The sequence below is a fragment of the Caenorhabditis remanei genome, chromosome IV (assembly GCF_010183535.1).
Source record: "Caenorhabditis remanei strain PX506 chromosome IV, whole genome shotgun sequence".
Taxonomy (NCBI): Eukaryota; Metazoa; Nematoda; class Chromadorea; order Rhabditida; family Rhabditidae; genus Caenorhabditis; species Caenorhabditis remanei.
The window spans coordinates 5515224-5542792 of record NC_071331.1 but is presented as its reverse complement, the minus strand read 5'-3'; the positions used below and the strand labels follow the sequence as shown (position 1 = coordinate 5542792).

Below are 27569 nucleotides of genomic sequence, written 5' to 3'. Positions count from 1 at the left end.
ATACGCACCGGCCCGTGTCGGCACATTTGCCATGTAACTTTACAGAATTTAAACAAATTTTCAAAAAAGACATTTTCAAACTTGTCGAACTTGGCCATTACGCTTTTCGGATATTATTTCTGCTTCACATAAATCTGATTTCGAGTATCTTGTGCTTGAAGCACTACTATAGTTGTTTCACTGATTTCAATTATACCTGTCTTATAGATTCCATCCAGTTTCAAATTGCATCTCTTTTCAGAACCTCCATCCAAAATGCCCAAAGAATGGAATGTGTGCTCATTGACTATTCTACTGCTGGTTACAATTCTAGTTACAACAATTACGAGTTATTTCAAGATTAGTAATATTGGTGAGTTTATTTTTTCGGTTTCAACTAGTTTACTTAAGAGGCGTTGTCTGTAAGATGAGGATTCCTCTTGGCACAGTTGCAAAAAGTTGTTTCAATCCGAACTCTTTTCACAGCATATGTACCCCTATGGTAGTGATTTACAAAAAATATGTCATCAGTCCCCTATGACGTCATCATTGGAAAATATGCCCGATAATCGACTTTTCACCCAAAAATTCATAAAAATTTCAATTTTTGAGATAACTTTGTAAAACTTTTAGTACATGTTAGGAATGTTTTTGACTACCTCTACACAAATTTTCAGCCCTCCAGACACCCCAGAAACCGCTCAAGTGAATTTCACTTTCATGTTTTTCCAACTTTTCTCGAAAAATCCCTCTAGAAGTACTCAAATTTCAAATTGTATTCGTATTCTCCGCAAAAAGTTCTATTAGGTCCAATTAAAATCATCAAAAAACCATTGCACCATTTTGAGATATTTCGATTTTTCCAAAAATCACATAAGGGTCCCCCCTTATGAAAAAAATTTTCCACGAAAAATTCAAAGAAAAAATTTGTTTTGAAAATAATTAGAATATTGATAAAAGACATAAAATAAACCAATTCCAAGATTATACACCTCAGAAATTGGATGGGACCGATTTCGTTTTTTCTTCATCGAAATTTTTTCCCATTTTTTAACGTTTTAATCAATATTTTGTACTGAAGTACACAAATTTCAAGTAATGTACTTATTTCTCGCTAAATTTAACAATTAATCAAAAAAAGACCAGTAATAAACCATTGGACCATTTTGAGATTTTTCCATTTATTTCGAAAATCACATAAGGGTCCCCCCCATGGAACAAAATTTTTATCGAAAAAATAATTCAACATTATTTTGAAGCAAAAACGTTCAGTACTCTTTTACAAAACATTTTAAAATATTGCATCAATGTTCTAAACGTTTTTGCTCCAAAATAATATTGAATTATTTTTTCGATAAAAATTTTGTTCCATGGGGGGGACCCTTATGTGATTTTCGAAATAAATGAAAAAATCTCAAAATGGTCCAATGGTTTATTATTCGTCTTATTTTGACTATATGTCGAATTTAGCGAGCAATAAGTACATTGCTTGAAATTTGTGTACTTCAGTACAAAATATTGATGAAAACGTCAAAAATAGGGAAAAAATTTCGATGACGAAAAAAACGAAATCGGTTCAAACCAATTTCTGAGGGGTATAATCTCGAAATTGGTTTATTCTAAGTCTTTCATCAATATTCTGATTATTTTCGGAACAAATTTTTTCTTGGAATTTTTCGTGAAAATGTTTTTTTCATAAGGGGGGACCCTTATGTGATTTTTGAAAAAATCAAAATATTTCAAAATGGTGCAATGGTTTTTTGATGATTCTAATTGGACCTAATAGAACTTTTTGCGGAGAATACGAATACGATTTGAAATTTGAGTACTTCTAGAGGGATTTTTTGAGAAAAGTTGGAAAAACATGAAAGTGAAATTCACTTGAGCGGTTTCTGGGGTGTCTGGAGGGCTGAAAATTTGTGTAGAGGTAGTCAAAAACACTCCTAACATGTACTAAAAGTTTTACAAAGTTATCTCAAAAATTGAAATTTTTATGAATTTTTGGGTGAAAAGTCGATTATCGGGCATATTTTCCAATGATGACGTCATAGGGGACTGATGACATATTTTTTGTAAATCACTACCATAGGGGTACATATGCTGTGAAAAGAGTTCGGATTGAAACAACTTTTTGCAACTGTGCCAAGGCCCAACACAAACATTCTCACTCTTACAGATAGTGCCTCTTAAGCTGATGCTGGAGTTCTCTAAGTTGCTTCTTTATTTACCCAATTTTCCAGAAAACTACCTGACTACTCCTACTGCTACCGACACCTCCAATGTCGTCGACCTCTATCAATCGGGAACCGTCAAAGAACTACGGAAGAAGGCACTCATATCGGCTGAAAATGACAGAAGAGTACTATTCAATGCATCTCTGAAAACCAATGGTCAGGATTTCTACAGAAAAGTGAAAATGGAAGCATATTGTGGTCAGAAAGAAAGGATTGGAGAGAAGGGGGACGGAGGGAAATATGTTTGTAATCCGAAGAAGGTCAAGAAGGATTGCACGTGAGTTTTTCTAAGTTTGGACTGTTTCAAAGTTTAGGTAAGATCTGTTGGCTAAAAATAATATATTGCCGCTAGTCATCGGTTCTAAATAGTCATCGGTTCTAAATTTAAGATTGATGTCTTTGGGTCTCAATAATCAAATTGGTTACGACAAGCATATCTTTGAAGTCACTGGGGGACAATGCAGGATTCTTGGAGCAGATGTTGTAAGTTACAAAAACCGTTTATCCCTGTCCCACATTACTTAAAGAAAAAATTTCTAGGACCCCCAAAACCAAAAAACACAAGACTCCTACGCAAAAATAAATGGAGAACTGTTTGCGGGAAAGATTCCAACAGACCTACCAATCCCTCGTATGCTCGAAAAATCTGGAAGAAAAGAAGTGGAATTGCTGAAAATTGATATAGAAAAAGGAGAGTTTACTGCTCTGGAGCCTTTGATTAGGGATTATTTTGTGTGTCAGGTGAGGAAATATTAGTTTTTCTGATGTTCTCAAATATATAAGACTTTCAGATTTTCATCGAAATCCACGGAACGCCTTCTGAACATTTAAAAATGTTGCAAACCATGGCAAAGTATGTTTCACAACTTTTATATGTTGTTTTGTTCTATTCCTCTTAGTTAAATCATCAGTCGGTTCGATTGTTCCCAAAAAATAAGTTTCTTAACAGTAATTTTTGAAAAACTGAAGTTTTTGAGGCATTTTGAGCTGTAATTCGAGTAAATTAACTAGGTAGTTCTGCACCTTTGCATTTAGTGATAAAAAATACAAAAAAAGTTATTTTTGGGGTGTTAAGTTGCAAAAAATTTTCCACCTGGGCCAGCAAAATGTTTCCCTTGATCCATCAAATGACCAGAATGGCATTTTCAGATATGGCTTCCGAATCTTCAATGTTGACGAGAACCCATATTGCACCTTCTGTTGTGAATACAGTCTTATCAACGAGTTGTGTATGGCACAGTTTGAAGTTGTTCCATTGGGCATTACCATTCCTCAAACGACTGACTAATTCTAGATTGCATTTATTCGTAGTTCAGGGTTTTCTATTATGTACAAGAATGTTTTATTTGTGTTTCAGTGGGGTTTTACATTAATTTGAATGTATGGGTATGTAATGAATACTCAAGCGTTTTTTGAAATTTTTTAAACAGTTACATGAAGCATGCAGCAAATAGAATTTGGAATGGTCTAAAGGTCCAGGAGGCTTTAGGAATGCCTCATACATCTTTAGAATTTTTTCAGAGTTTCATTCAGAAAAGCTCAATTTCTCACTACAAGAACCTGTTCGCAAGGTATGTAGCAAAAAAGGCAGAAAACTATTTTTTGCTACGATGTGAATAGGTCAATAAAATGTGAATTGGAAATATTGCAATAGAGCAGAGTGATGTCTCTAAACCTTTATAGTGTATCAGTAGAAATTAAGAAAAAATCTTCCGTGAGAATTCTCGAAGAAAAATTTTCCAGTTTCAGAACTCCATTGTTCATAGTGCCACTAGTCGGTTAACAATGGTTGACCCTATAGCACTTTTCGGTACATCAGCGACTGCGGCTTCAAAAAACAGTTCAGAGTCGCGGTTTTAGAACTTATTACGGGACGAAATCTTTGTTACCCATTTTCATAATGGTCTATCGAAACCTCATTCAATGTAGAGATGTTTATTTTCTCACCATTTCTGGTATTGTTTTTTAAACTGTGAAGATCGTTTTTTCAATAAAAAACGCTCAGTTCAGTTTTGCGTGTAAGTTTTCGATTAACCAACGGCGTCTTTCTATTTTTCAATCACATCCTTCGACTAACCTTTACCAAGTTTTAATTTATATTTTGTGTAAACACCGATCTCAATTTAATTTTTTCTCAAAAAATAATCCTCGTATGAAATTGTACAAAATAAAAAATGCAGAAAACAAATGTTGTTTATTGGAGGTAAAAAGAGTAGTCTCCTCGATCCACTGGTTGGATTTTGTCATACTTGTCAAATCACGGGCCAGCCCGCGGGCCGGGCCGGCCCGCAGGGCCCGCAGCAAAAATTATTTTTGAAAAATAGAATTGGAAGTCTTGGAAATTAAATTTTTTCTTCGGTTTATACTAAATCGAGGTCGGGGATTCGATAAGACTACTTTCAGAAGCCTCCAGCAAGTTCTTGATCCTGATTCTGATCATCGGCTGATCATCACAGAGACTTTGAGAGGCTCAAAGTTTATAGTGACAAAATAAGCCGAGGGATGGGCCCTATGGGATCTAAAATGGTACCATCTTGTTTGCAAGGGTCGAATTACTAAAATATCTGAAAATTAAAAAAAATCTTCGGCTGATCAGTCACAATCAAGATGAGCCGAATTTTAATTTTCATTTTAGTTTTAGTAATTTAGACATTTTAGTAATTCGACCCTCGCAAACAAGATGGTACTTATTCTGACAATTTCCGTTTTCACTTGTTGTCTTTTTATAATTTCTAATCAATAATATGTTTGCCATGAAGTAGTAAACGAAAAAACAATGGGAAAACGACGAAAATTTTTTTTTAAAATATTTTGACGGGCCGAACGGGCCAAGCGGGCCGAGCGGGCCGAGCGGGCCGGGTCGGGCCGGAGGATTTTTTTGCGGGCCCGGCTCGTGACAAGTATGGATTTTGTGAAACATTTTTAGTTATGTTTTGGAAACAGAGTTTATTTTTCTCTAAATTTGGTATTTCCAATATGTCGAACAAAACAAAATGAGGAAGTGGAATAAAAGTTACGGACAATGTTGAAACAGTGAAGATGAACAACTAGTTGGTGAGAGACTACAAACATTCATTTGAATAAAAAATTAGTTTCACTGTAAAACATGAAGAAATCAATCAACGGATATAACTAACGTGAAAGACTTTGAATCGACTTCAAAACATTTTGAAACAGGAAGACAATACAATTCTAGGACAATACATTTCAAAATATTTTCAAAAAGTATATTTTCGTACTTACAGTTTCAGGAACATTTAATAGAAATAACGGACACACGTGCATCAAAAGCACATTTATTTACGTAAATCTCTAATAATGCACCAAAAAAAGGTAAAAGAGGTAAAAGCGTAATGTAGAATGTCTGACGAGCTGGTAGCGGCGAGGAGAGCGTACGGGCCTAATCATATAGACAAATACTATTAAGGTTCTTCCGAGCATGACTTTAATCTCTATTAACAGAAATTTTTTACTTTTCGCAACCGTTTCAACGAAATCATATTGCCTGAGAAATTTGTTTCATGTTATTGAGTTTATCGGCTTCAACTAGTTCACCTAGCGCTCGAAATGGGGACTCCCACTTTCTGGGGACGTCCCATTTTCCTTACTGGGGACGGGGATGAGCCCCGTCCCAAATTTTTACTTTGGTGCACAACAGATTTTGATTATTTCTTTATACAATTTTAACAATTTCGTTATCAGACATTAATATTCAACGCTGTTGGGAGGTTAATTTTCTGCAGGTGCATGAAATGAAGATAAAAATATGATTTCTTGCATAGGAAGGATTACAAAAGATTATAAGAGTTTCTAAAAATGAACAAAAAATATATTTCACCCGCCCGGAACTGAACCCTCGACCACCGATTCCCAGTCATCTATACTATCCACTAGGCCATGGTGGCGAGTCGCGGCGGGGACATATGACTGTCAAAAGGAAGAAGGTAGTCGGCTCGACAACAGCTTAGATTCACTACAATTTTCGCGATTTTTCCAAATTAAATTTCCAATTTCGGTAATCGAAGATCTCCAAAACAGATTTTTATGTTGTTTTTGATAGAGACAAAAGACCTGGTTTTACCAGACTAGAAAGATTGAGATAACAAGCACATTTTTTGAACAAGACCGTATCCAATCATTCAAAAACAGTGATTCTGCCTCAAACTTACCGAAAGATTGTCTATGCGTATTTCAATATAAACCACATACAGAGAGCGTTTAAATGTTTCCATTGTGTATACGTAACTGTTCAAATCTAGAAGATTTATTTCGTATCTGGGCGAACTAAACTAAAACTCTGTTCGAAAACATACTTTCAACTAACGGAAACATCAGAATTCTACTTAAATTTAGTCAACAATTGATGTTGCACCAAACAAGCAATTGGGACGGGGCGCGTCCCCGTCCCCATAGTGTGGGACGGGGATCAGCCCCGTCCCCACCATCCGGGACGGGGCGCGTCCCCGTCCCCGATCGGCGGGACGGGGCTCGTCCCCGTCCCCAAAAAGTGGGACGGGGCTCAGCCCCGTCCCATCGGGCTGGGACGCGGGACGTCCCATTTCGTCCCATTTCGAGCCCTAAGTTCACCTAAGCTGATGCTGGAATTCACTTTGTTGCTTTCGACCCCCCCCCCAAAAAACAGTCAGAAATCACGTTCAAGGTTAAAGCCAAAGGCAGGTTTCCATTATTTTATTCAGAAAATCGAAAACTCAGCTCAATTTTTCCCTTAAAAATGCCGTGAATGTATTGCAATTTAACAAAATGAAGTCTCTAAAGCTTCATACTGTATCAGTAGAAATAAAATAAAAACAATTTCTCCCGTGAGAATTCTCAAAGAAAATTTTTCCAGATTCATTACTGCATTGTTTCTAGTGTTACTAGTCGTTAATTGTTGTTCGACTTCGAAGTTTTAGAACTTATTACGGGAAGAAGTATTTGTTACTAATTTTCATAGTGGTCCATCGAAACCTCACTCTAAAATTGTTCATTTGCTGAGAATTTCTGACGTTTTTTTTTACCGCCGAGTTCATCTTTTCCTCAAATATAAAACCATACTTGTCAACCGGGCCGAGCCGGGCCGACGGTTTTTCTTGAATAACTTTTTTCAAAAAAATCGTACAATGTTGGATGATAGTTCAAAAGATAGGTATTTTGAATTGCCATCCATTAAATATAAAATCAATTTCCCAAAAAAATCACACGAGCCAATACAGCCGTCGGCCGAACCGGGACGAGAGCGATTGTAGCTGACGAGATATTTTTGGGAAATTGATTTTATATTTAATGAATGACAATTCAAAATACCTATCTTTTGAGCTATCATCCAACATTGTACGATGTTTTTGAAAAAAGTTATTCAAGAAAAACCCGTCTCGACTCGGTTGACAAGTATGTATAAAACGCTCATATCAGTTTTGATTTTGAATTTCGGACTAATCAAGGATGTCTTTCTTTTTTCAGTCACGTCCTTCGACTATCTTTTAGCAAATTTTAGTTAATTATTTTTGAGTCAATGCCAATCTTAATTCACGTTTTTTTCTCTTTGCGCAAGCAAGTGTATAAAATAATGAATGCATAAAGTTAATTTTATTCACTTCGCTGAAAAAAATCTACTATTGACGACTTATCGGTTGGATTTTGTGGAGCATTTTTAGTCCTGTTTTGGAAACGGAGTTTATTTTTCTCAAAATTTAATTTGAGTGCTTGTTCATTTATAAAATTTTTAATATTCATTCATCATTTTTCCAATTTGAAATTCACCAAAACGAGTTATGAACGAAATTGTCATTAGGAAAAAACAAGAAGAATAAAAGTTATGGACAAGCAGAAACAGTGACGAGGAACACCAGCAGATGGGAAACCAGAAACATTCATATCAACAACAGATTAGGGCTTCCATACGGTAAAATTCGGGGACCGCCACCCGGCAACGGCCCTCCGTTTCGTGTGGCCGCATGGGAAAAATTAATAATTTTCACGCAAAATTTTGAACTTTTTCTGATAAAATTCTCATTTTATTTATGAAAATTGTTGGAAATGAAGAAATACATTTCTTTACGTCTCGCAAAAATATTAACAGGAGGCCACGGGCGGGTGGCGGGGGATCACAGCCCGGACGGGTAAATTCTGGCATTAAAAAAAACTCTTTCTTTTTTTTTAAGTGCTCAATTTAGTATTGATAGTGAATTTTTGACTGATCAAGGGTGTATTTCTATTTTTCAGTCACATCCTTCGACTATCTTTCAGCAAAGTTTATCTAATATTTTTTGTGGGAATGCCGATTTCAACTTGTGTTTTTTTGTTAGAAAACGATTTGTGAATGTGTATAAAATATAAAAGACATAAAGAGAATTATGTTTGCTTGTGGCTAAAAACGTTGAATCTGCGGCCCATCGGTTGGATTTTGTAGAGAATTTTTAATACTGCTTTGGAAACAGAGTTTATTTTTCTCAAAGCTTGATTTGAGTGCTTATATTGTCAATTGATTTTTTTTCTAGTTTGAAATTCAGCAAAATATGACATGAATATGTACGTCGAGACGAATAAAAGTTATGTACAAGTAGAAACATTCATGTGAACAATAGGACAGTGTTTAAAAAAAAGTTTTCTAGTAAAACATGAATCAAACATTCTGAGGATGCAACAAACATGAAAGATTTCGAATCGAGTTCAAAACATTTTGACACAGGAAGTCCAAAAAATTCTAAGGCAATACATTTCAATTTAATGTTTCAAAAAGTATATTTTCGTACTTACAGTTTCACGAACATTTAATAATATCGACGGATGTCAATCTCTCGGAAATCTTTTCGATAAAACACCTCTCTACGAACAGAAAATTGTTTGCGTTTCGCAACTGTTTCAGCAAAATCATATTTTCTCAGAAACTTGTTAGGTTCACTAACTTCATTTTATGTGTTCTATGATAATCTGTACTACCAAGTCATAATGCAAAAATAAAAATGCCCTCCCAGTTTCCTGAAACATTTTATCTTTGAAGTCAGCTAGGATTGTTTAAATTTTCAGGATTTTTGTTTCAAGAGCCTATGTTTTGAGAAAGAGTTTTTTGATCCTTGTTTATTGGGGCTATTTTCTCAAAAAAGTTTTCACAATTTCCTTTCATCAGGTTTGGAGTTCAAATGGAGCTGATAAAGTGCTGTAACGTAACCTGAACAAAATGTTTCTTTTAATTATTTGATAATGTTTGAAATTTCCTTTCTGTTTTTAAAATTTTATTTGAAAACGTATATTTCAATTGGTGTTAGTGGATATTTAGTGGCTTAAACTCTTTAATGAAATTTAATTATATCTTCTATAAGTCACAATTATAAATCTCTTTAAAAAGTTATTTCAATAGTCCAAAAATCTAGGCTAGAACTTCATACTCATCATGGTAGATCAAGTGTCGATCCCCTTCTTTCTTCCAGATTTGTACGAATTTTCCCTTGACAGTTCCAGCTTTTTCAGTTTCCGAAGTGAAGTCAGCAGTGATGATAAGGTAGTCTCCAGTTCCCTCATACTTGGCATTCGAGAATGTGGAAGTGGATTTTCCGGTGAATTCGGCAAACTTGATGAACTCGGCTTTCATGGCTGCAAAATGGCAAATCATAAAATAAAAGTTTTAATGTTATAAAGTGGTTATAACAATCTTCAAGAATTTCGGAAAACATTGCGCTGCGCTTGTGTAATGCTACTCACCTTCTTTTCCGTACGTCGTAGACACCCCCCATGTTGACACTCCATTTGGATGGTAATACGTAGGTACAGTATCCCAGTCGAGGTTGTCAATTGCTTTACAATAGGCATCAAATTGGGGTTTTAGAGCAGCTGCGCGTCTGGCAAAGATTGAAATACTGACTATGGATGTTAAAAGATAAGATTAACCTAGCTATGAAAAGAAACATGTGCATACCAAGATCATTATCACTAATTGAGAAAATGGGCTTTAAGATGGAAAAGAGCAAAACCAAAGCACTGTAATATGTACAATCGAAAAGGTATCCGTTTTGTAAAACTTAAAATTTTTAAATCTTATACATAGATTGGAAACTTTCAGTTTCTCAAAGTCTTAGTAACCTACTTGCCAGATGTCACATTTTGTTATCATATTTTTCTGCTTCTCTTAACTTTCTACGCAATTATTTCTTGTTTCATTACATTGGCTAATTCTATTGGTAATATTGGTGAGTTTATCGGTTTCAACTAAATCACTTAACCTCATGCTGAAATTCTCTGAGTTTCTTCCTTCATTTACCTTATTTTCCAGAAAACTACCTCACTACTCCAACTGCTACTATCGATATCTCCAATGTCATCGACCTCTACCAGTCGGAAACTGTCAAAGAATTACGGAAGAAGGCACTCATATCGGCTGAAAATGATAGAAGAGTTCTGTACAACGCATCTCTGAAAACCAATGGTCAGGATTTCTACAGAAAAGTGAAAATGGAAGCATATTGTGGACAGAAAGAGCGGATTGGAGAGAAAGGGGATGGAGGGAAATATGTTTGTAATCCGAAGAAGGTCAAGAAGGATTGCACGTGAGTTATTTTGAAAAATGTATTGTTTCAAAATGTAGGTAAGGTCTATAGGTCAAAAATCATACATTGGACGACGCGCTTTCATTTCAGATTGATGTCTTTGGGTCTTAATAATCAAATTGATTACGATAAGCATATCTTTGAAGTCACCGGAGGACAACGTAGGATTCTTGGCGCAGATGTTGTAAGCTACAAAAACCGTTTATACCCCTGTCCCACATCTCTTAAAGAATAAATTCCAGGACCCCCAAAACCAAAAAACGCAAGATTCCTACGCAAAAATAAATGGAGAACTGTTTGCTGGAAAGATTCCAACAGACCTGCCAATCCCGCGAATGCTCGAAAAATCTGGAAGAAAAGAAGTGGAATTGCTGAAAATTGATATCGAAAAAAGAGAGTTTACTGCTCTGGATTCTTTGATTAGGGATTATTTTGTGTGTCAGGTAAGGTTTTTGAGTGGGAAAATGAACTTTCTGAAGAAAACTTTCAGATCTTCATCGAAATCCATGGTACCCCTTCTGAACACTTAAAAATGCTGCAAACCATGGCAAAGTATGTTTCACAACTTTTATATGTTGTTTTGTTCCATTCCTGAGCTGTAATTCGAGTAAATTGACTAGGTAGTTCTGCAATTACCGTAAATACTGTATTATAACGGCATGCCATTATATTTTTCAACTGCCTCCCAGAGAAATTTTGAGGCTTTAAAAACTCATTAAATTTAAACGAAAAACCTTTTTTGGGCATTCTTTTCGTTGATCAAGACGTTATCAATCACGCTGCTTCTAATCAGAAACAATAAAAAAACACCGGGATATTCATATTCATGAATTCTGAGTATTGATGGGGTGCCGTTATCATACAGGTGCCGTTCTATTACAGGTGCCGTTATAATACAGTATTTACGGTAATTTAATTTTCAATTTAGTGATAAAAAACACAAGAAAGTTATTTTTGGGGTGTTAAGCTTCAAAAAATTTTCTACCTGGGTCAGCAAAATGTTTCCCTTGATCCATCAAATGACCAGAATGGCATTTTCAGATACGGTTTCCGAATCTTCAATGTTGACGAGAACCCATATTGCACCTTCTGTTGTGAATACAGTCTTATCAACGAGTTGTGTATGGCACAGTTTGAAGTTGTTCCATTGGGCATTACCATTCCTCAAACGACTGACTAATTCTAGATTGCATTTATTCGTAGTTCAGGGTTTTCTATTATGTACAAGAATGTTTTATTTGTGTTTCAGTGTGGTTTTACATTAATTTGAATGTATGGGTAAGTAATGAATATTCAAGCGTTTTTTTTTTTGAAATTTTTTAAACAGTTACATGAAGCAAGCAACAAATAGAATTTGGAATGGTCTAAAGGTCCAGGAGGCTTTAGGAATGCCTCATACATACATCTTTAGGAATTTTTTCAGAGTTTCATTCAGAAAAGCTCAATTTCTCACTAAAAGAACCTGTTCACAAGGTATGTAGCAAAGTATGTGATAATTCATTGTTATAGTTTTCAGATACCCTCCTATCCAAATGTCTCGTGACTCGAATCCCTGCTCACTGACTGTTCTGTTACTACTTGTGATTTTGGTTATTTCGATGTCGAACTATTTCACTTTCAGCAAGATTGGTGAGTTTTTCGAATTCGTTCAACTTTTGACGCACTGTTTCAATCAGTTCAGTTAAAGATATCAGTAATCAAATGTTTACTCAAGTCTATATGCCAACATTTCTCCAGAATACCACGTCATCTCATCAACCGATACAGATTCCTCCAACATTATCAATCTCTACCAATCAGAATCCATCAAAGAACTTCGAAAAAAAGCACTTTTAACAGCTGAAAATGACAGGAAAATGCTATTCAATGCATCGATAAAAGCTACTAGCCAAGATTTCTACAAATCAGTCAAAGTAGAGGCATATTGTGCACAGAAAGAGCGTATTGGAGAAAAGGGGGACGGAGGGAAATATGTTTGTAATCCGAAGAAAGTGAAGAAGGATTGCACGTGAGTTTTCTTTTTGTTTTACTGATTCCCGTTGGAGATATTATTATGATGATGTACTTGATTCTCATTAGGCGCATAAATGCATTTTTCATCCTTTTCAATATATTTAATAAATTTTAATTGAACAATTTCAAATTTGTGCGTGGAAATTATTCATTTTCATAATGCGGATAGAACCCCGAATAGAAATTTTTCAGATTGCTCTCTTTGGGTCTCAACAACCAAATCGGGTATGACCAGCATATTTACGAAGCAACGGGTCGACAGTGCAAAATTCTCGGAGCAGATCTTGTGAGTACAGTTTCAACTCGCTTTGATTATTGTGGTGGTTTTTTTTTCAATATTCCGAATATCCAGGTATTTTTCAGGACCCACAAAACCAACAGACCAAGGACTCCTATGCAAAAATGAATGGGGAACTGTTTGCTGGCCGGATTCCAAACGAGATAGCCATCCCTCAAATGCTAGAGAAAGCAGGAAGAAAAGAAGTGGAATTGCTGAAAATTGATATTGAAGGTGGAGAGGTTATTGCTCTGGAACCTCTCATCAAGGACTATTTTGTGTGTCAGGTGAGAAATTTTTGTTCTGTTTCAAGTAGACCATAATATGAGCCTAAACTCTTAAAACTGCTAGTTACCGGATATTTAGAATTTGAACGGTTCAAATTTGTTTTGAGTTGTTGGCGAAGTGGAGTGACAGTGAGTGGGAACCGAGCCGATTGTCGTTGATGACGAATAATCTGGAAAAAAGTAATATTGAAATGTTAGCATTACAAAGAATAAACTCACGGATGGGGCTGTTATTCCCATGGACGTCGACGGCTGATTGGGATCAGACGGGAAAAGATTCGGAGCTGGAGATTCTGGAGATTCTCGTCCTGGTGGTGATGGAAATTCGTCGTTTTCGACATTTTGTACTGGTTCGAATTCGACCATGTCATCCTCTTCTCTCCTATTTCTTCTTTCACGAGCTTCTTTTCTTTGTCTCTCCTTTCTTCTATCCTCAGCAACCAATCTTTCTTCCGCCTTTCTTCTTTGTTCAGCATCGGTTTCAACTAAATCACTTTACCTCGTGCTGAAATTCTCTGAGTTTCTTCCTTTACGTTATTTTCCAGAAAACTACCTTACTACTCCTACTGCAACCGATACCTCCAATGTCATCGACCTCTACCAGTCGGAAACCGTCAAAGAATTACGGAAGAAAGCACTCATATCGGCTGAAAATGATAGAAGAGTACTATTCAATGCATCTTTGAAAACCAATGGCCAGGATTTCTACAGAAAAATGAAAATTGAAGCATATTGTGGTCAGAAAGAGAGGATAGGAGAGAAGGGGGACGGAGGGGACGGAGGAACTTTTTGATTATCATCGAGTCTCAATTCATATTCTGGTCATCGACTCAAGTAAATTTCGATCGAATCGAATTGATTTTCCCGATTATCGTCGACTCTATCGATGATCAAAGCGATCGACATGTTACTCTAGTGCGGAGTAACTTTCTGTCTTTTTCTACTTATACATAGATGTCAAAGTCCGGAAAAGCAAAACAAAATTTCAAAATGTTTTTTAAAACACTTTAAAATCAAAATTTTAATATTTTTATAAATTTTAAAAGATATTTCTTCTAAGTCTGAATCATAGTTTTTTGAATTCTCGGGCCATGACAATTATGGATTTCAAGAATGTATTACAACTATTTAACTTGAACCTAATTGAAAATGTCCGTACCAGCAGCCAAGTAATACTCCAAATCCTGTGACTGAGCCATCACTCGTTTACTTAAAAACTTGATGAATTTCCTGAAAATCTCTTTAATTCTTGGCGTTGAATTATTCACAACTCACCGATCCGTCAAATTCTTTGCCAACTGCATTGACACCTCCGAGAACAGGTAATCCCCTAGATGGCCTCTCTGTCCGTATGCCAGCTTTTGAGCTTCAATCAAAGTATGGTAGAATTCTGCGTCATTGAACATCTTTTTGTCGCGATATTGCACTGGAAAAATATTTGTCGAGGTAATGCAGTATATTATAAATGGAGATTCTAATAAAAGTACTAGAAGCACAAAACATTTACTACTTCAGAAATTACATTTCTATATTAACCAAGGTACTGTAACAGTAAAAAATCTGAAATTATGAAAACTTAAATATTCTGAATTCTGTTTCAGTAGGTCCACAACACGGTTTCACCTAGCAATCAACGTTGGGTGTAACTTTTAAAAATTTCAGAACAAAAACGACCAAAACAAAACGCAACTCACTCTCCACAATCCTCGGAATAGCTTGAGTAATAGTCCATGACGACGGAGGTGGCGGTCCACACATTCTGTATTTTCCAAGGTCAGCGTAGAGGGTTTCTCAAAAAAAGAAGAATTGTTTCATATCTGACATATCAGTTGTTGGAAAAAGTGTGAAGCTGCTCCGTCGTTTGACTGATACGTCCTATCGCTCTTACCTGTAACATGTGTCTCATAGTTCCTCAAGTCATCAATTGTAATGATTCCTCCATTTGCAAGCATTTCCTTGATAATCCCTTCAGCGATTGAACCTGGAATCAAAATCTTTGGAACTGTTTCACGATTATCAGAAATAGGGTTTTTTGAGAATTGCATATGATGTGGCTTCATTAATTGCTTGAACGGTGTTTTTAAAAATTACTCACACTATCCCTTCCTCAAAGACCTTCCCATTATAAAACAACTGCACCGGATCCTGTGAGTTCGCAATAACTCTCAATAATTTAGCCAATGGATAATTCGACACAATCTCCCCAACTTTATAGAACTCTCCAGTAAACTTCGATGTGTACAAACTCCTCAATCCCTCAATTTCCGGTCTCCCCTTATATTTCGAAATCCGATCGAAATAATTGACCATCGCCTTATGCATTGGGAACCCCTTGGCTAGTTGAGCAGCTGGCATGACGAGATCTGACCATGGGATCACTTTCGAGCCGTACTTCTTATAGGCAGTCCATAATCCGTGAAGTTCTCCTGGAATGCCAATGGATTGGTATCCAAATTGAGCGGATTCCTTGTCATGGGTGTACATTTTTTCAGTGGCAAGAGCTGGAGCGGTTTCACGGGAGTTGAGGAAGACGCATTTCTTTTCTTCTCTGGAATATTTAAGGAAAAATTTTTTCTTTAATTCTGTCAGAATTTATCAATTATATGAAACTGTAAAAAACCCTTTAAAATTTCCTGCTCCTTCCTTCTCAAAGTGGTAGACACACTTGAGACATCTTACATCTCAGTTGCCAGGGAATGCCTTTATTTACTGCTCCTTGAGACATAAAGAAACAACGATATTTATAGCTTCTTCGAAGTATTCTTATGTGAATTTTCACGATCTTTTTCTTCATTCACCTACAGAAGTGTTTTAACCTGTGATAATGAAGTTTGTAATATTAATTTTTTTGGCAACAATTGGTTGTGTGAATGGTGAGATTTGTTTCAGCGTTTATTTTAAATGATTGTTTTTTCTACATAGGCCAGCAGAAAATGATGAAGATATTTGGTAAAGTTTTGGGGATGGATTTGGATGGAACAGTAGATTCTGGGAGAGGGGGAAGACCAACGCCTGATTATTTATGTATAGATGGTTGTTTCCAACATCATTCGTGTATTTTAGCTTATATGTATACTGAAATACAATGCGTTTCTTATTATTTAAACTCAACAGAAAAGCTGACAGTGGTTGAGACAAAACGAGAAGAAGGGTTAATCGTTGCTTTTAAGGTGAGCTCTCAATAAATTATACGCCTTCATCGAATAAATTTCAGACAGGAATTGTACTAGACCACTGCCCAGCATACGATGATATGGATCTAGTGGTAACAATTGGCGTGGATCCCATACCATCATACTTGTCACGGGCCCGCTAAAAAAATCTTCCGGCCCGGCCCGGCCCGGCCCGGGCTGGCCCGGCCCGGCCCGGGCCGGCCCGTCAAAATATTGAAAAAAAAGCTTGCTGCGGGCCCTGCGGGCCGGCCCGGGCCCTGCGGGCCGGCCCGGGCCCTGAAATTTTCAGAGGGCCCGGCCCGGCCCGCGGGCCGGCCCGTGATTTGACAAGTATGCATACCATGGATCAAGAATGGTAATGAGTACATATTCAAAAAATGTGTTGGCGACTGGAAGATGTTCACAAGAGAAAATGGTGTGGTGGTTTGTATGCAAACATTCAAGGAGGAAATATACAGTTTGGTAGATGCAATAAAGAGATGTGATGAATTAGGAGGGTACAAGTTGACAGGAGTTCAATCCAAAGAAGAACTGCAGTGGATTTTTGGTGAGTGTAGTTTAAAAATTTTACTTCGGTATAGAGAAGTGATCATATTTCAGACCAAAGAACTTCTACTTGGCATAAAAATTCCGGATTTTGGATAAATGCAAAAAGACAGGACGAGTACAGTGGGATGAACGACACGGTAACGATAACGATCTCATTGTGCGATTTCATATTCTTGTTTTAAGCATTTCAATATAACTGATGGATATACAATTTTGGATCAAGAATTTTACAGAAAATTATATTTCGAAGAATCTTTTAAAAGTTTGCATCATAAAATTGATTAAACCGGAATCTAGTTTGGATACTTTGGTAATAATATGTTTCATGTATTTTATTCTGTTACATTTTTTGCTTTTCAGATTGAAACTTTGACGCGATGACAATCTCTAACGATATAATACAGGTTTAAAAAGCAATCAAAAAATGATGCTTCGATATAGTAAACATTGATTTTTTCTCATAAGATTGCCGGATTTTAAATATTCGCTTTGAATTTCATTTTTCGTTTTTACTGTTATCACTTGAATTTAAGTTTTATTAGTAAGAAGAACAAGATGATAACTGTGCTTTCTTCGGATCTAACTTTTTGGGTCATTTTTGGTTTACTATAGGAATCTATGGATCATCAAATACGTTTCTACAAGTTTTAAATATGTGCAAATTATATTTCGATAATTTGGATTTAAATGATCTGTTTCATAACTATTTGAAACCGGGAATCAAGTTGTTTCCATTAGTAAGCATTTGTTCACAATTGAATTTCATATAACTACTCGTTAACAAAATGATTATTTGTTACACAAAAAACGAAAAATTCCATCCATTTCTAATATCCAGCCGGTGAATTCCCCGATTCTCTTCTATAATCCGCAGCTACAGTATACTCATCACCATCTCTCGTAATTGGGTACACAATTGCCAGCGACTCATCAGTCTTCTCCATTTTTTGATTATGCTCCTTTTCTAGTTGCTCCAGGATTTTCTGGAAAAGTGTACATTGAATTTGGAATTTGGATGCTGTTTCAGGCATAAGATATTCCGTTTTGTAGGTGAGTTACTACAATTGTATTCTGAATTAATTGTTCAAAATTTAAAAAAAATCAAACCTCAGAGAAGTCTTCTTCCACTTCTGTCTCGAATGGTGTCAGTTGATTATGAACTCGCGGCATTTCCACTGAAAAATAAATCAAGTTACTGAAATTATCTGTTTCATCTTTCACATTAGAAATATTTCTTGGAATTTGTCACAATTTCGCATCATCATTCACGGCACCCTGCACGTCGAACTTTCCCAAGGGATTACTGACGCTGAACAGTGCAAATTCTTACTGTAGCTTAGAGGCGCATAGCAAAAAGTTTTCATACAGTTTTATAGCAATATAATTTCGACGATTTCCCTAAACTTTTTTTAATCTTCAAAAAGTTGGCTTTTTTTTCACTTGCAACCTTTTCATCGCGTTATGCGCACAGTAGATTTCTCACGCTTTTCCCATCGCGCTGACGCATTAAAAGTAGATTTTGGGGTAATAGGTGTGCCGTGCCACATAATGAACCTGATAATGTACTCGCGGCATTTCAACTGGAAAATAAAGCTAATTACTGAAATTATTTGTTTCAACTTTCGCATTTTAAGTTTCCCTTTGAACTATTCACAGTTCGGCGTTTCAATTACCATCAACATATCTCACCTATCTCCGCAGCACTCTGACCCAACAGCAATCCCCTAACTAGAGTCTGTGCCACCGCAGAAATAATTTTCGAGCCTCCAGTGCCTCCTGTCACCATTTTCACCTCTCCACTCTTCGGATCGAATACAATTGTGGGACTCATACTACTCATTGGTCGACGTCCCGGTTGGATGAAATTCGCTTCAGTTGGCTCGAATCCCCAATGGTTTCGGAATCCAGGTGTTGAAAAGTCATCCATCTGGTTGTTGTAGATGAAACCGTATTTTGAGAGCATTTTTGAGCCGAAACTGGAATTATGTGATGCAGCGGCAGTAATCAAATTATTGTAACTTTCTTACGCTGTGTTAATAGAAGAAGTGAGTGAAACCGCATTCCCATCATCATCTACCACACTGATTTGGGAAGTTCCACTGTCCAGAACTGCCGGTGCTGAAAATATTCAAATAATAAACAAACGATGTTTTAGAGCCATGAAAAGTTTCAAAACAGCTCTGAGATAATTTTTGTGACTGTTTCAAAAAACTATTGTATTTTCAAAAGAGAACCCGATCTCTGATCGGAGCCGCATAAGTGCCTTGAAAAGCGAAAAATCCATTTCAAATTTTTTTGAGATTCTTTCAAGTTTTATGAAAAGTGTGATACCTTTTGAAAGCTTTTTGGCATTTCGGACCTTGAAATCTATGGATTTCTAAAATGTTCACTTCATTTTTACAACTAAAAATCTTGAACCTATTACACATACCAGCAGCCAAGTAATACTCCAAATCTTGTGACTGAGCCATCACTCGTTTACTCAAAAACTTAATGAATTTCCTGAAAATCTCTTTAATTTTTCGTGTTGAATTATTTCAGCTCACCGATCCGTCAAATTCTTTGCCAATTGCATTGACACCTCCGAGAACAGGTAATCCCCTAGATGTCCTCTCTGTCCGTATGCCAGTTTCTGAGCTTCAATCAGAGTATGGTAGAATTCTGCGTCATTGAACATCTTTTTGTCGCGGTATTGCACTGGAATAGTTGTGTTTGTAATGCAGTTTATTAAAGATTGGATTCCTAATGAAGGTACTGAAACAGTAACACATATGAAATTATGAAAACTTAAATACTCTGAACTGTTTCAGTAACTCTACAACATGGGTTCACCTAGCGATGTTGGAGGAAAATGTAGAATCGTTTGCACAATGCAGTTATTTAAAAATTGTTTATCTAATAGAGGTACTGGAACTGTAACAAATCTGAAATTATGAAAACTTCTGAACTCTGTTTCATTAGGTCTACAACATGATTTAGCTTTCAATGTTGTAATTAAAAACACCCAGATAAAAATGCAACTCACTCTCCAGAATCCTCGGAATAGCTTGAGTAATAGCCCATGACGATGGAGGTGGCGGTCCACACATTCTGTATTTTCCAAGGTCCGCGTAGAGGGTTTCTCAAAAAAAGAAGAAGTGTTTCATATCTGACATATCAGTTGTTGGAAAAAGTGTGAAGCTGCTCCGTAGGTTTGCAATTGCGCTTCACCGTTCTCACCTGTAACATGTGTCTCATAGTTCCTCAAGTCATCAATTGTAATGATTCCTCCATTTGCAAGCATCTCTTTGATGATTCCGTCAGCAATTGAGCCTGGAATTGAATTCTTTGGAACTGTTTCACGTTTTTCAGAAATAGGGTTTTTTGAGAATTACTAATGTTGGGGTTTTCCTATCATTTTGATCGATCGGCTTTCAAAAAGTTTCTCGCACTGTCCCTTCCTCAAAGCACTTACCATTATAAAACAACTGCACAGGATCCTGTGAGTTCGCAATAACTCTCAACAGCTTAGCCAATGGATAATTAGACACAATCTCCCCAACTTTATTGAATTCTCCAGTGAACTTCGATGTATACAAACTCTTCAATCCCTCAATTTCCGGTCTTCCCTTATATTTCGAAATCCGATCGAAATAATTAACCATCGCTTTATGCATTGGGAACCCCTTGGCTAGTTGAGCAGCTGGCATGACTAGATCTGACCATGGGATCACTTTTGATCCGTACTGCTTATAGGCAGTCCATAATCCGTGAAGTTCTCCTGGGATGCCGATGGATTGGTATCCGAACTGGGCGGATTCCTTGTCATGGGTGTACATTTTTTCAGTGGCAAGAGCTGGAGCGGTTTCACGGGAGTTGAGGAAGACGCATTTCTTTTCTTCTCTGGAATTGATAGAATATTAAAAATAATGTCTGTCAGAATTAATCAAATTTATGAAACTGTACTTTAAGTAGATCACAATAAAATCTCCTCCACCAATTCCTGTTGCATATGGAAGGACTACTCCGTTACAGAATGTAGCAGCAATTGCAGCGTCCACCGCGTTACCTCCTTGGATTATGACATTCCTATAATTATAGTCTTTATGTCTGCTCTCTGAAAATCTCACCTCGCTATCTCCGCACAAAACCGTGAATCCGCCACTGCTGCTGCGTTTTTGTACTTTGCAGATTTTGACTTTGGCTCGAGGACAACATGATCGGTGTGTCTGTTTCCAGTGAAATTGTAGACCGTAGCAATTATAGCCCAGAGAAGGAGAATGACGCCAAGGACGGAGAGAACGAGTATTCCGATGTGGTATTTTCTGGAACAATTTTATTATACAGTGATTTCCAAAAGAGGACTATTTATTCAAACGTAGTAGTAAAGAAATGAATGCATTGAAACAGTGAGCTAACAAATTTATTCCTAAACTACATTTTAGTTTGGGCAATGGTTTGGTAAACCATATGCTTGCTTTCATGAAAAGACACTCTGTTTCGTTTTTAACTTAAATACTTCATACAAAACTAACTTAAATACTTCATACTTCAAACAAACTTAGTATAATTGCATTCATCAATTTCCAACTCACTTCAACTTTTTCATGAGAATTCTCTCTTGAGCCATATCGGCTCGAGAATCTATCACCACCACCATATTTTGAATATTAGTAAAAAAACTAACGGGTAGAGTACAATGACACGGAAAAGTTGTTGCGCCAGAATATCAAATAGTTCATGTGACCCTCCTTCATTTCGCATGCAAATCCTGCGTTAGTATCATCAAAATGATGATTTTATTGAAACATTTTTGGAATCAATTTCGGGTTTTAGAACATATTTTACACAGCATATAAAACATGGGGTGGGGGGGGGGTTAACTTTTCTGACTCAATTATCTGACTCGTCTGTTTCACAAGCATTCGAAAAGTTGGGAGTCGATCTGAGTTAGGCCCGAAAGTACATTAATAAAAGCGAAAAACTCCCACTCATTTCACCGTGATGTGAAACAGTGAACTCTCAGAACGGATCAGTTAGCCAAGGTAATGAATACACAGCTAATCAAACAGAATCTGGCAAAGTGTGGAAACAAATAATACAAATAGTAACAAACCATTTATTTTCTATTTCTCTCTTGTTACTGTCTTTTTGTTTATGAATAGAATATGTTCTGTTTTATTGTCTAGGTTTTTACTATGATTTGAAATAATTCGCAGTTAGAACACTTTTTTTCCATAGTAAAAAAACTCATTTTTAAAAGTGATCGGTCATCAACAACAGTTTTAACAAATTTCCTGACAAAAAAAAATCAATGGTTACGTTTCTCTGAAATGTTCCACCGTTTTGTGAAACTGTCATAAACATTCGAAAAATAAGAATCACAATCTCTCTTTGTTATATCTAGTTAAGCAAAAATTATAAATCACTCTAAACGCTACAGTTCCCGTTGACAAAAAAGGAGCGTCAAAACGAGATCACGTTGATCAGCTATTTTTTCTTTATTGGTATGTATAAATTGAGAAAAATCACGAACATTTATTGGAAGTGCGATAAAATGAGGAATTTCAAAAAAATCGTGTCCGAGAGAACTACGCAGCCGTGCTAAAAAAAACTCTCCCACCAAAGCTCATTTTGGAGAACTCAAATTGTGACGTTTCACCGAATTGCGTCAATGATAAAAGTTTCTTGGAGTTGGATACTGAAGTATCGGAATCTACAAAAGACAAATACAGTGCGCGTCATAAATATGCGCCACCCCCCAAAATCGATGTATTCGGCAAGGTGGGTTATTTATCCGGGAAATGGTTATTAAAATCGAGCTCAGCGTATCGAAAAACCTATAACCCCAAGATTTTAGAAAAAAATGTCGAAAAATACGTCCAGACCACCAAAAAGTTGCTAAAACGGCCGCGTCATAAATATACGCCACCTCTCAAAAAATGAGAAATAGTTCAATTTTTTGCGATTTATTCAAATTTTTTGTAAAAATTTGTTCATGAAACAGAACCTAATGATGTTTCTCAATACTTACTCGACAGTTCTCAAAAAACTTCCTGTGATATTTTGAAATTTCAGCACTTTTTGGCGATAATCATGCACTTCGGTTGTATCAGTGGCTCCTTGCCCTTCATCACGAATCAAAATAAATAAATTCATCATGAAAATCGCCAAAAAGTGCTGAAATTTCAAAATATCACAGGAAGTTTTTTGAGAACTGTCGAGTAAGTATTGAGAAACACCATTAGGTTCTGTTTCATGAACAAATTTCTACAAAAAATTTGAATAAAATCGCAAAAAATTGAACTATTTCTCATTTTTTGAAAGGTGGCGTATATTTATGACGCGGCCGTTTTAGCAACTTTTTGGTAATCTGGACGTATTTTTCGACATTTTTTTCTAAAAACTTGGGGATATAGGTTTTTCGATACGCTGAGCTCGATTTTAATAATCATTTCCCGGATAAATAACCCACTTTGCCGAATACATCGATTTTGTGGAGTGGCGCGTATTTATGACGCGCACTGTATGACTTCACTCCTCCTTTTAGAACATCAGTCCGAGAAAATAAGTTATGTAATCGAAGAGTCATAAACAATCATAAAAAATTTCGTGTTTTAGGCGTCTTACGTTTGGACTTCTCTAAGAAAACTTATGCTCGTGGTAGGCTTTGCGCTACAGGAATTAGATTTTTAAAACCTGGTATTTCTATTCCACTTTTATATCACGATAAGGTACAGTTAACCTATGAATATCGATAAAAACTCAAGATTTTGCAAGTTTGATTGTTCATGATGTTTTTTTCTTTCTACTTCGAAATTGTCAACATTTCTGTTTTGTAGAAAAGTCTTATCTGAAATTATGAAAACAGAAAATATTAGATCTTGTTTTGTTTAATGAGCATTAGTTTCGTATGAAACGAGAAACTTATTTTTCGTTTTTAGTGCAATATTCAAGAATGCGTCATGTGTCACTTAACGTTTCATAATGTCTACGTGTTAAGATAAAAATTAAATTGTCCATTTCCATGTTGGCCACTTTTTTGTTTAGTCACTTCTTGAAGATATTTAGTTTGACACAGTAACTATTAATATAATTCTCATTTGAATTGGTAAAAAAATAATTAAATGCGATTTCTGAACAATGTAAACCAGACCTTTATATTAAAAGACAATTAACAACAAAATCAGAAACAGAATTTTAACAAAAATTACAGTTTCATTCAGTTTTTAAATCTAGTCCCTCATTTAAATCTGATTTCTTGTTTAAGAATCTAAGCCATATTTCTCAATTTTTACAGAAATCTTCCCAATGATGTCCCGGGATTCAAACAACTGCTCCTTGACTATTCCGCTATTATTTTTTATTTTAATTATTTCTATAACTAATTATTTTAGGTTTCGGTATATTGGTAAGGTGTTTTACGATGTTGGAATATCGATATATTTGATTCTACCTCAGAATATAACAAGTAGTTGAAACTGAATCAAACGCCACTGTTGGAATATATTTTGTTAAAAAAACTGTTTCCGTTAATTAATATCAAAAGAAAACTGGGGAAGAGTTTTTAATGGGGTAAATATTAATCATTTACAGAACTATACCTCACCTCATCTACCAACTCGGATCCTTCCGACGTCGTTGCTCTCTACCAACAGGAATCAATAAAACAACTACGGAAAAACGCATTACTAACTGCTGAAATTGATAGGAAAACACTATTCAATGCATCGAGACTCACCAATAACCAAGATTTCTACAGAAAAGTTGTAGAAGAAGCATATTGTGCACAGAAAGAGAGGATAGGAGAGAAGGGGGACGGAGGGAAATATGTTTGTAATCCGAAGAAGGTCAAGAAGGATTGCACGTGAGTTCTCACAAGGTTTTCTGTTGCAGTTACAATATTTCTAACTTCTGATTTTATTTTTTAGTAATTTCATTGCTTTATAATTATGCCAGAATTCCTGACAATAAATTTCAGATTGATATCCTTGAGTCTCAACAACCAAATTGGGTTCGACAAGCATATCTACGAAGCAACGGGTAGACAATGCAAGATTCTTGGAGCAGATATTGTGAGTTTCACTTTGAATATTTTCAATGTTTCTTATACTCCTTATAAATATTTGGCTTTTTCGGTTTTTCAGTTTTCCTTTCTCCTAATCAAAAACATTTTTCAGTACCAACAAGAGCAACCAACGCGGGATGCCTATGAGAAAATGAATGGAGAACTGTTTGCTGCAAAGATTCCAAATGACCTAACCATCCCTCAAATGCTTGAGAAAGCTGGAAGGATTGATGTAGAATTTTTGAAGATTGATATAGAAAAAGGGGAGTTTACTGCTTTGGAGCCATTAATTAAGGACTATTTTGTTTGTCAGGTGAGATAATTTATTCTGTTTCAAGAAATCATAAAAAGTTTGTGTTCAAATATTACTATTGCTTGTTGGTTATGATCTTCAACACTTAACATTAGTTTGCAGATATTCATCGAAATCCACGGACTCCCTTCTGATCATTTGAGGATGCTTCAGATTATTGCAAAGTGTGTTTTTATTTTTAATTTCAATACTAAAAATGTTTTTTTCCTTCCAGATATGGCTTCCGAATATTCAACGTCGATGAGAACTTGTTATGTCCCCTCTGTTGTGAATACAGTATGATCAATGAGTTGTGTATGGCACAGTTCGAAGTGGTTCCATTGGCTATTACCATCCCTCAATTAAATAGTTAATTATGGCTCTTGGCTTATAGTTTTTTCGTTTTCAACAATGAATAAATTTTTAAAATGTTATGTTTTCCAACATCTAGATACTTTCGTTGGATCTGTTCCTTGGTTGAGTATGGGATTTCCATAGGGTATTACCATTCCTCAATTGACTATTTAATCATGGTACTAATAAACATATTTTTCGGTTTCAGTTCTGAATTAAAACACAAGTTTTCCGATAAATGGATGTTTTTGTATAGTCTACTGATGGCATTATCAAACCGAAATATGTCTAAAAAAAAGAATGATACAAAATATGACATCTATTAGCATATTTCATTCATTACCTTTCAGAATAGCGGGACCAAAACAAAATTAAAGTTGGACCCTTTACAAACGTATGTAACTTCTCTGAAACCGTTTATTTATAGTCTCTTTCAGAAACCTTTCCATCATTTCATCCCTTACATGAAATAGGCAAGAAGTTCCAGTTTTATCAAAAGTTACTTCTAATTAGCCTCGATGTCGTTGATCTAATTATTAGTCTCGTTTTCGTTGGCCTAATTACTTGTTTCATTTAGAACCAAAACGAGGAATAAATTGTTTCAATCTTCTTTTTCTGAATCGGGTTGTTGAAAACACTCTTCATTTTTCCAATATTTTTTTGCAAATCTATGTATGTAGCTGTTGAAAAATGTCTGCCCATTTATTTGTGGCTCAAAGGTTCAACTTCTCATTTGTTTTTTTTTAAAGAAGATGGCAATATTTTTTAATCTCATTTTTTCTTTCTTTTTTGTTTTCTTTCTGTTGTTTGGAATTGTAAATACTTTAACAATTGTGATTAAAACTTTCTGTAGTAGTAAGAGCTATGAAACCGAAAGTTTAGATAAAAAAGGACAATGCGATTCCATGTTCACTCGTCAGAACTGAGAAAAAACTTTACAGTTTATTTATTTGAATTTTTAAAATAATTTCAGTTTAGCAATTGTGATTTAACAATATTTCCCTTTCTACAATATTTATTCTCGAATTTTTGGAGTCACACTATCGCAGTGATAAAGATGCCGCGAAACAATAATATGAGTTATATCGAGAACAGACATTACAATAAAAATATTCCTGTAGAATTCCTTTTCTTGATTTCCCAACATTTATGTATATGTACCAAAACGGTGGAGAATACAAACAAATAAAATGAAACGGCACTCCATAAAGTTTTAACAATGGAAAATGAGAAAAATGATTTTTTATTGAAATATGCATGCTGCCTGATTCTTTTGTATAGAGAGGCTTTAATGGATTTCGGTTTTTTCCACGTTTTCGAAATCTTTTCCGTATATTTTTTCTCGTACAAATTTTATTGAAAAAAAGAAAAAAACCCACTTTTACGGTGAATCAGAACACTGAATAGCAATCAAAATTAAAGTTTTTATTTTTAAAAAATGCCATGGTTGAAACAGAATTTAAGAAGGCTTTTTGGCTCTTCTTCTAAATTTGTTATGTTTTATTTCCTGTAGGAAGAAGTACAGAAAACAGAGTTTCCAAAATCCACATATATATTTAACTGAACTCTTAAAAGTGTTTTGATCTTTTCATGTTGCACTGCATGCGTTCCTGAGTTCACTTCCAAATTCATGTTTTTATTCTGTCCAAATCTCGAAAAGAGTAAGCGAGGGAAGTTTGGGGCAATGAAATGGCCGAGACAATTTGCGTGGTGGCCTAGAAATTCGACTTCGGCAGTGTTGATTTTTAAAATTTTAAAGGTATTTTCAATCATTTTTGTTGTTTTTGAAATAAATTCGATAGAAAACAACAAAAATCGCTTTTT

At 35.7% G+C, this 27569-nt stretch overlaps 7 protein-coding genes across 7 annotated transcripts; 4 read left to right on the top strand and 3 right to left on the bottom strand.

Annotated features, from left to right (window-relative positions):
- Positions 1-255: 255 nt before the first annotated feature.
- Positions 256-3501, top strand: GCK72_012499 (uncharacterized protein; the record flags this gene model as incomplete). The annotated part of the gene is made up of 6 exons (XM_053729164.1): positions 256-352; positions 2220-2490; positions 2603-2696; positions 2754-2954; positions 3005-3066; positions 3363-3501. The coding sequence occupies 6 exons, from the start codon at positions 256-258 to the stop codon at positions 3499-3501; spliced, it is 864 nt and encodes a 287-aa protein (XP_053583936.1).
- Positions 3502-9579: 6078 nt separating this feature from the next.
- GCK72_012498 (uncharacterized protein) lies at positions 9580-9801 on the bottom strand (the record flags this gene model as incomplete). The annotated part of the gene is made up of 1 exon (XM_003094661.2): positions 9580-9801. One exon carries the CDS (start codon positions 9799-9801, stop codon positions 9580-9582), a length of 222 nt encoding a protein of 73 aa, XP_003094709.2.
- Positions 9802-10194: 393 nt separating this feature from the next.
- Positions 10195-11933, top strand: GCK72_012497 (uncharacterized protein; the record flags this gene model as incomplete). Its single annotated transcript, XM_053729163.1, has 6 exons — positions 10195-10210; positions 10480-10753; positions 10844-10937; positions 10996-11196; positions 11244-11305; positions 11795-11933. 6 exons carry the CDS (start codon positions 10195-10197, stop codon positions 11931-11933), a joined length of 786 nt encoding a protein of 261 aa, XP_053583935.1.
- A 352-nt stretch (positions 11934-12285) lies between these two features.
- On the top strand, positions 12286-16646 carry GCK72_012495 (uncharacterized protein; the record flags this gene model as incomplete). Its single annotated transcript, XM_053729161.1, has 8 exons — positions 12286-12382; positions 12491-12761; positions 12959-13052; positions 13130-13330; positions 13438-13660; positions 13876-14067; positions 16394-16500; positions 16545-16646. The coding sequence occupies 8 exons, from the start codon at positions 12286-12288 to the stop codon at positions 16644-16646; spliced, it is 1287 nt and encodes a 428-aa protein (XP_053583933.1).
- On the bottom strand, positions 13327-16618 carry GCK72_012496 (uncharacterized protein; the record flags this gene model as incomplete). Its single annotated transcript, XM_053729162.1, has 8 exons — positions 13327-13500; positions 13550-13815; positions 14490-14560; positions 14606-14756; positions 15025-15120; positions 15219-15396; positions 15446-15878; positions 16578-16618. 8 exons carry the CDS (start codon positions 16616-16618, stop codon positions 13327-13329), a joined length of 1410 nt encoding a protein of 469 aa, XP_053583934.1.
- Positions 16647-16932: 286 nt separating the features above from the next.
- Positions 16933-25765, top strand: GCK72_012493 (uncharacterized protein; the record flags this gene model as incomplete). Its single annotated transcript, XM_053729159.1, has 8 exons — positions 16933-17050; positions 17104-17189; positions 19594-19645; positions 24628-24898; positions 25013-25106; positions 25212-25412; positions 25515-25576; positions 25627-25765. The coding sequence occupies 8 exons, from the start codon at positions 16933-16935 to the stop codon at positions 25763-25765; spliced, it is 1023 nt and encodes a 340-aa protein (XP_053583931.1).
- GCK72_012494 (uncharacterized protein) lies at positions 17880-21691 on the bottom strand (the record flags this gene model as incomplete). The annotated part of the gene is made up of 12 exons (XM_053729160.1): positions 17880-18035; positions 18160-18227; positions 18742-19028; positions 19080-19170; positions 19484-19554; positions 19599-19749; positions 20078-20173; positions 20272-20364; positions 20507-20934; positions 20998-21120; positions 21183-21356; positions 21627-21691. 12 exons carry the CDS (start codon positions 21689-21691, stop codon positions 17880-17882), a joined length of 1803 nt encoding a protein of 600 aa, XP_053583932.1.
- Positions 25766-27569: the final 1804 nt, after the last annotated feature.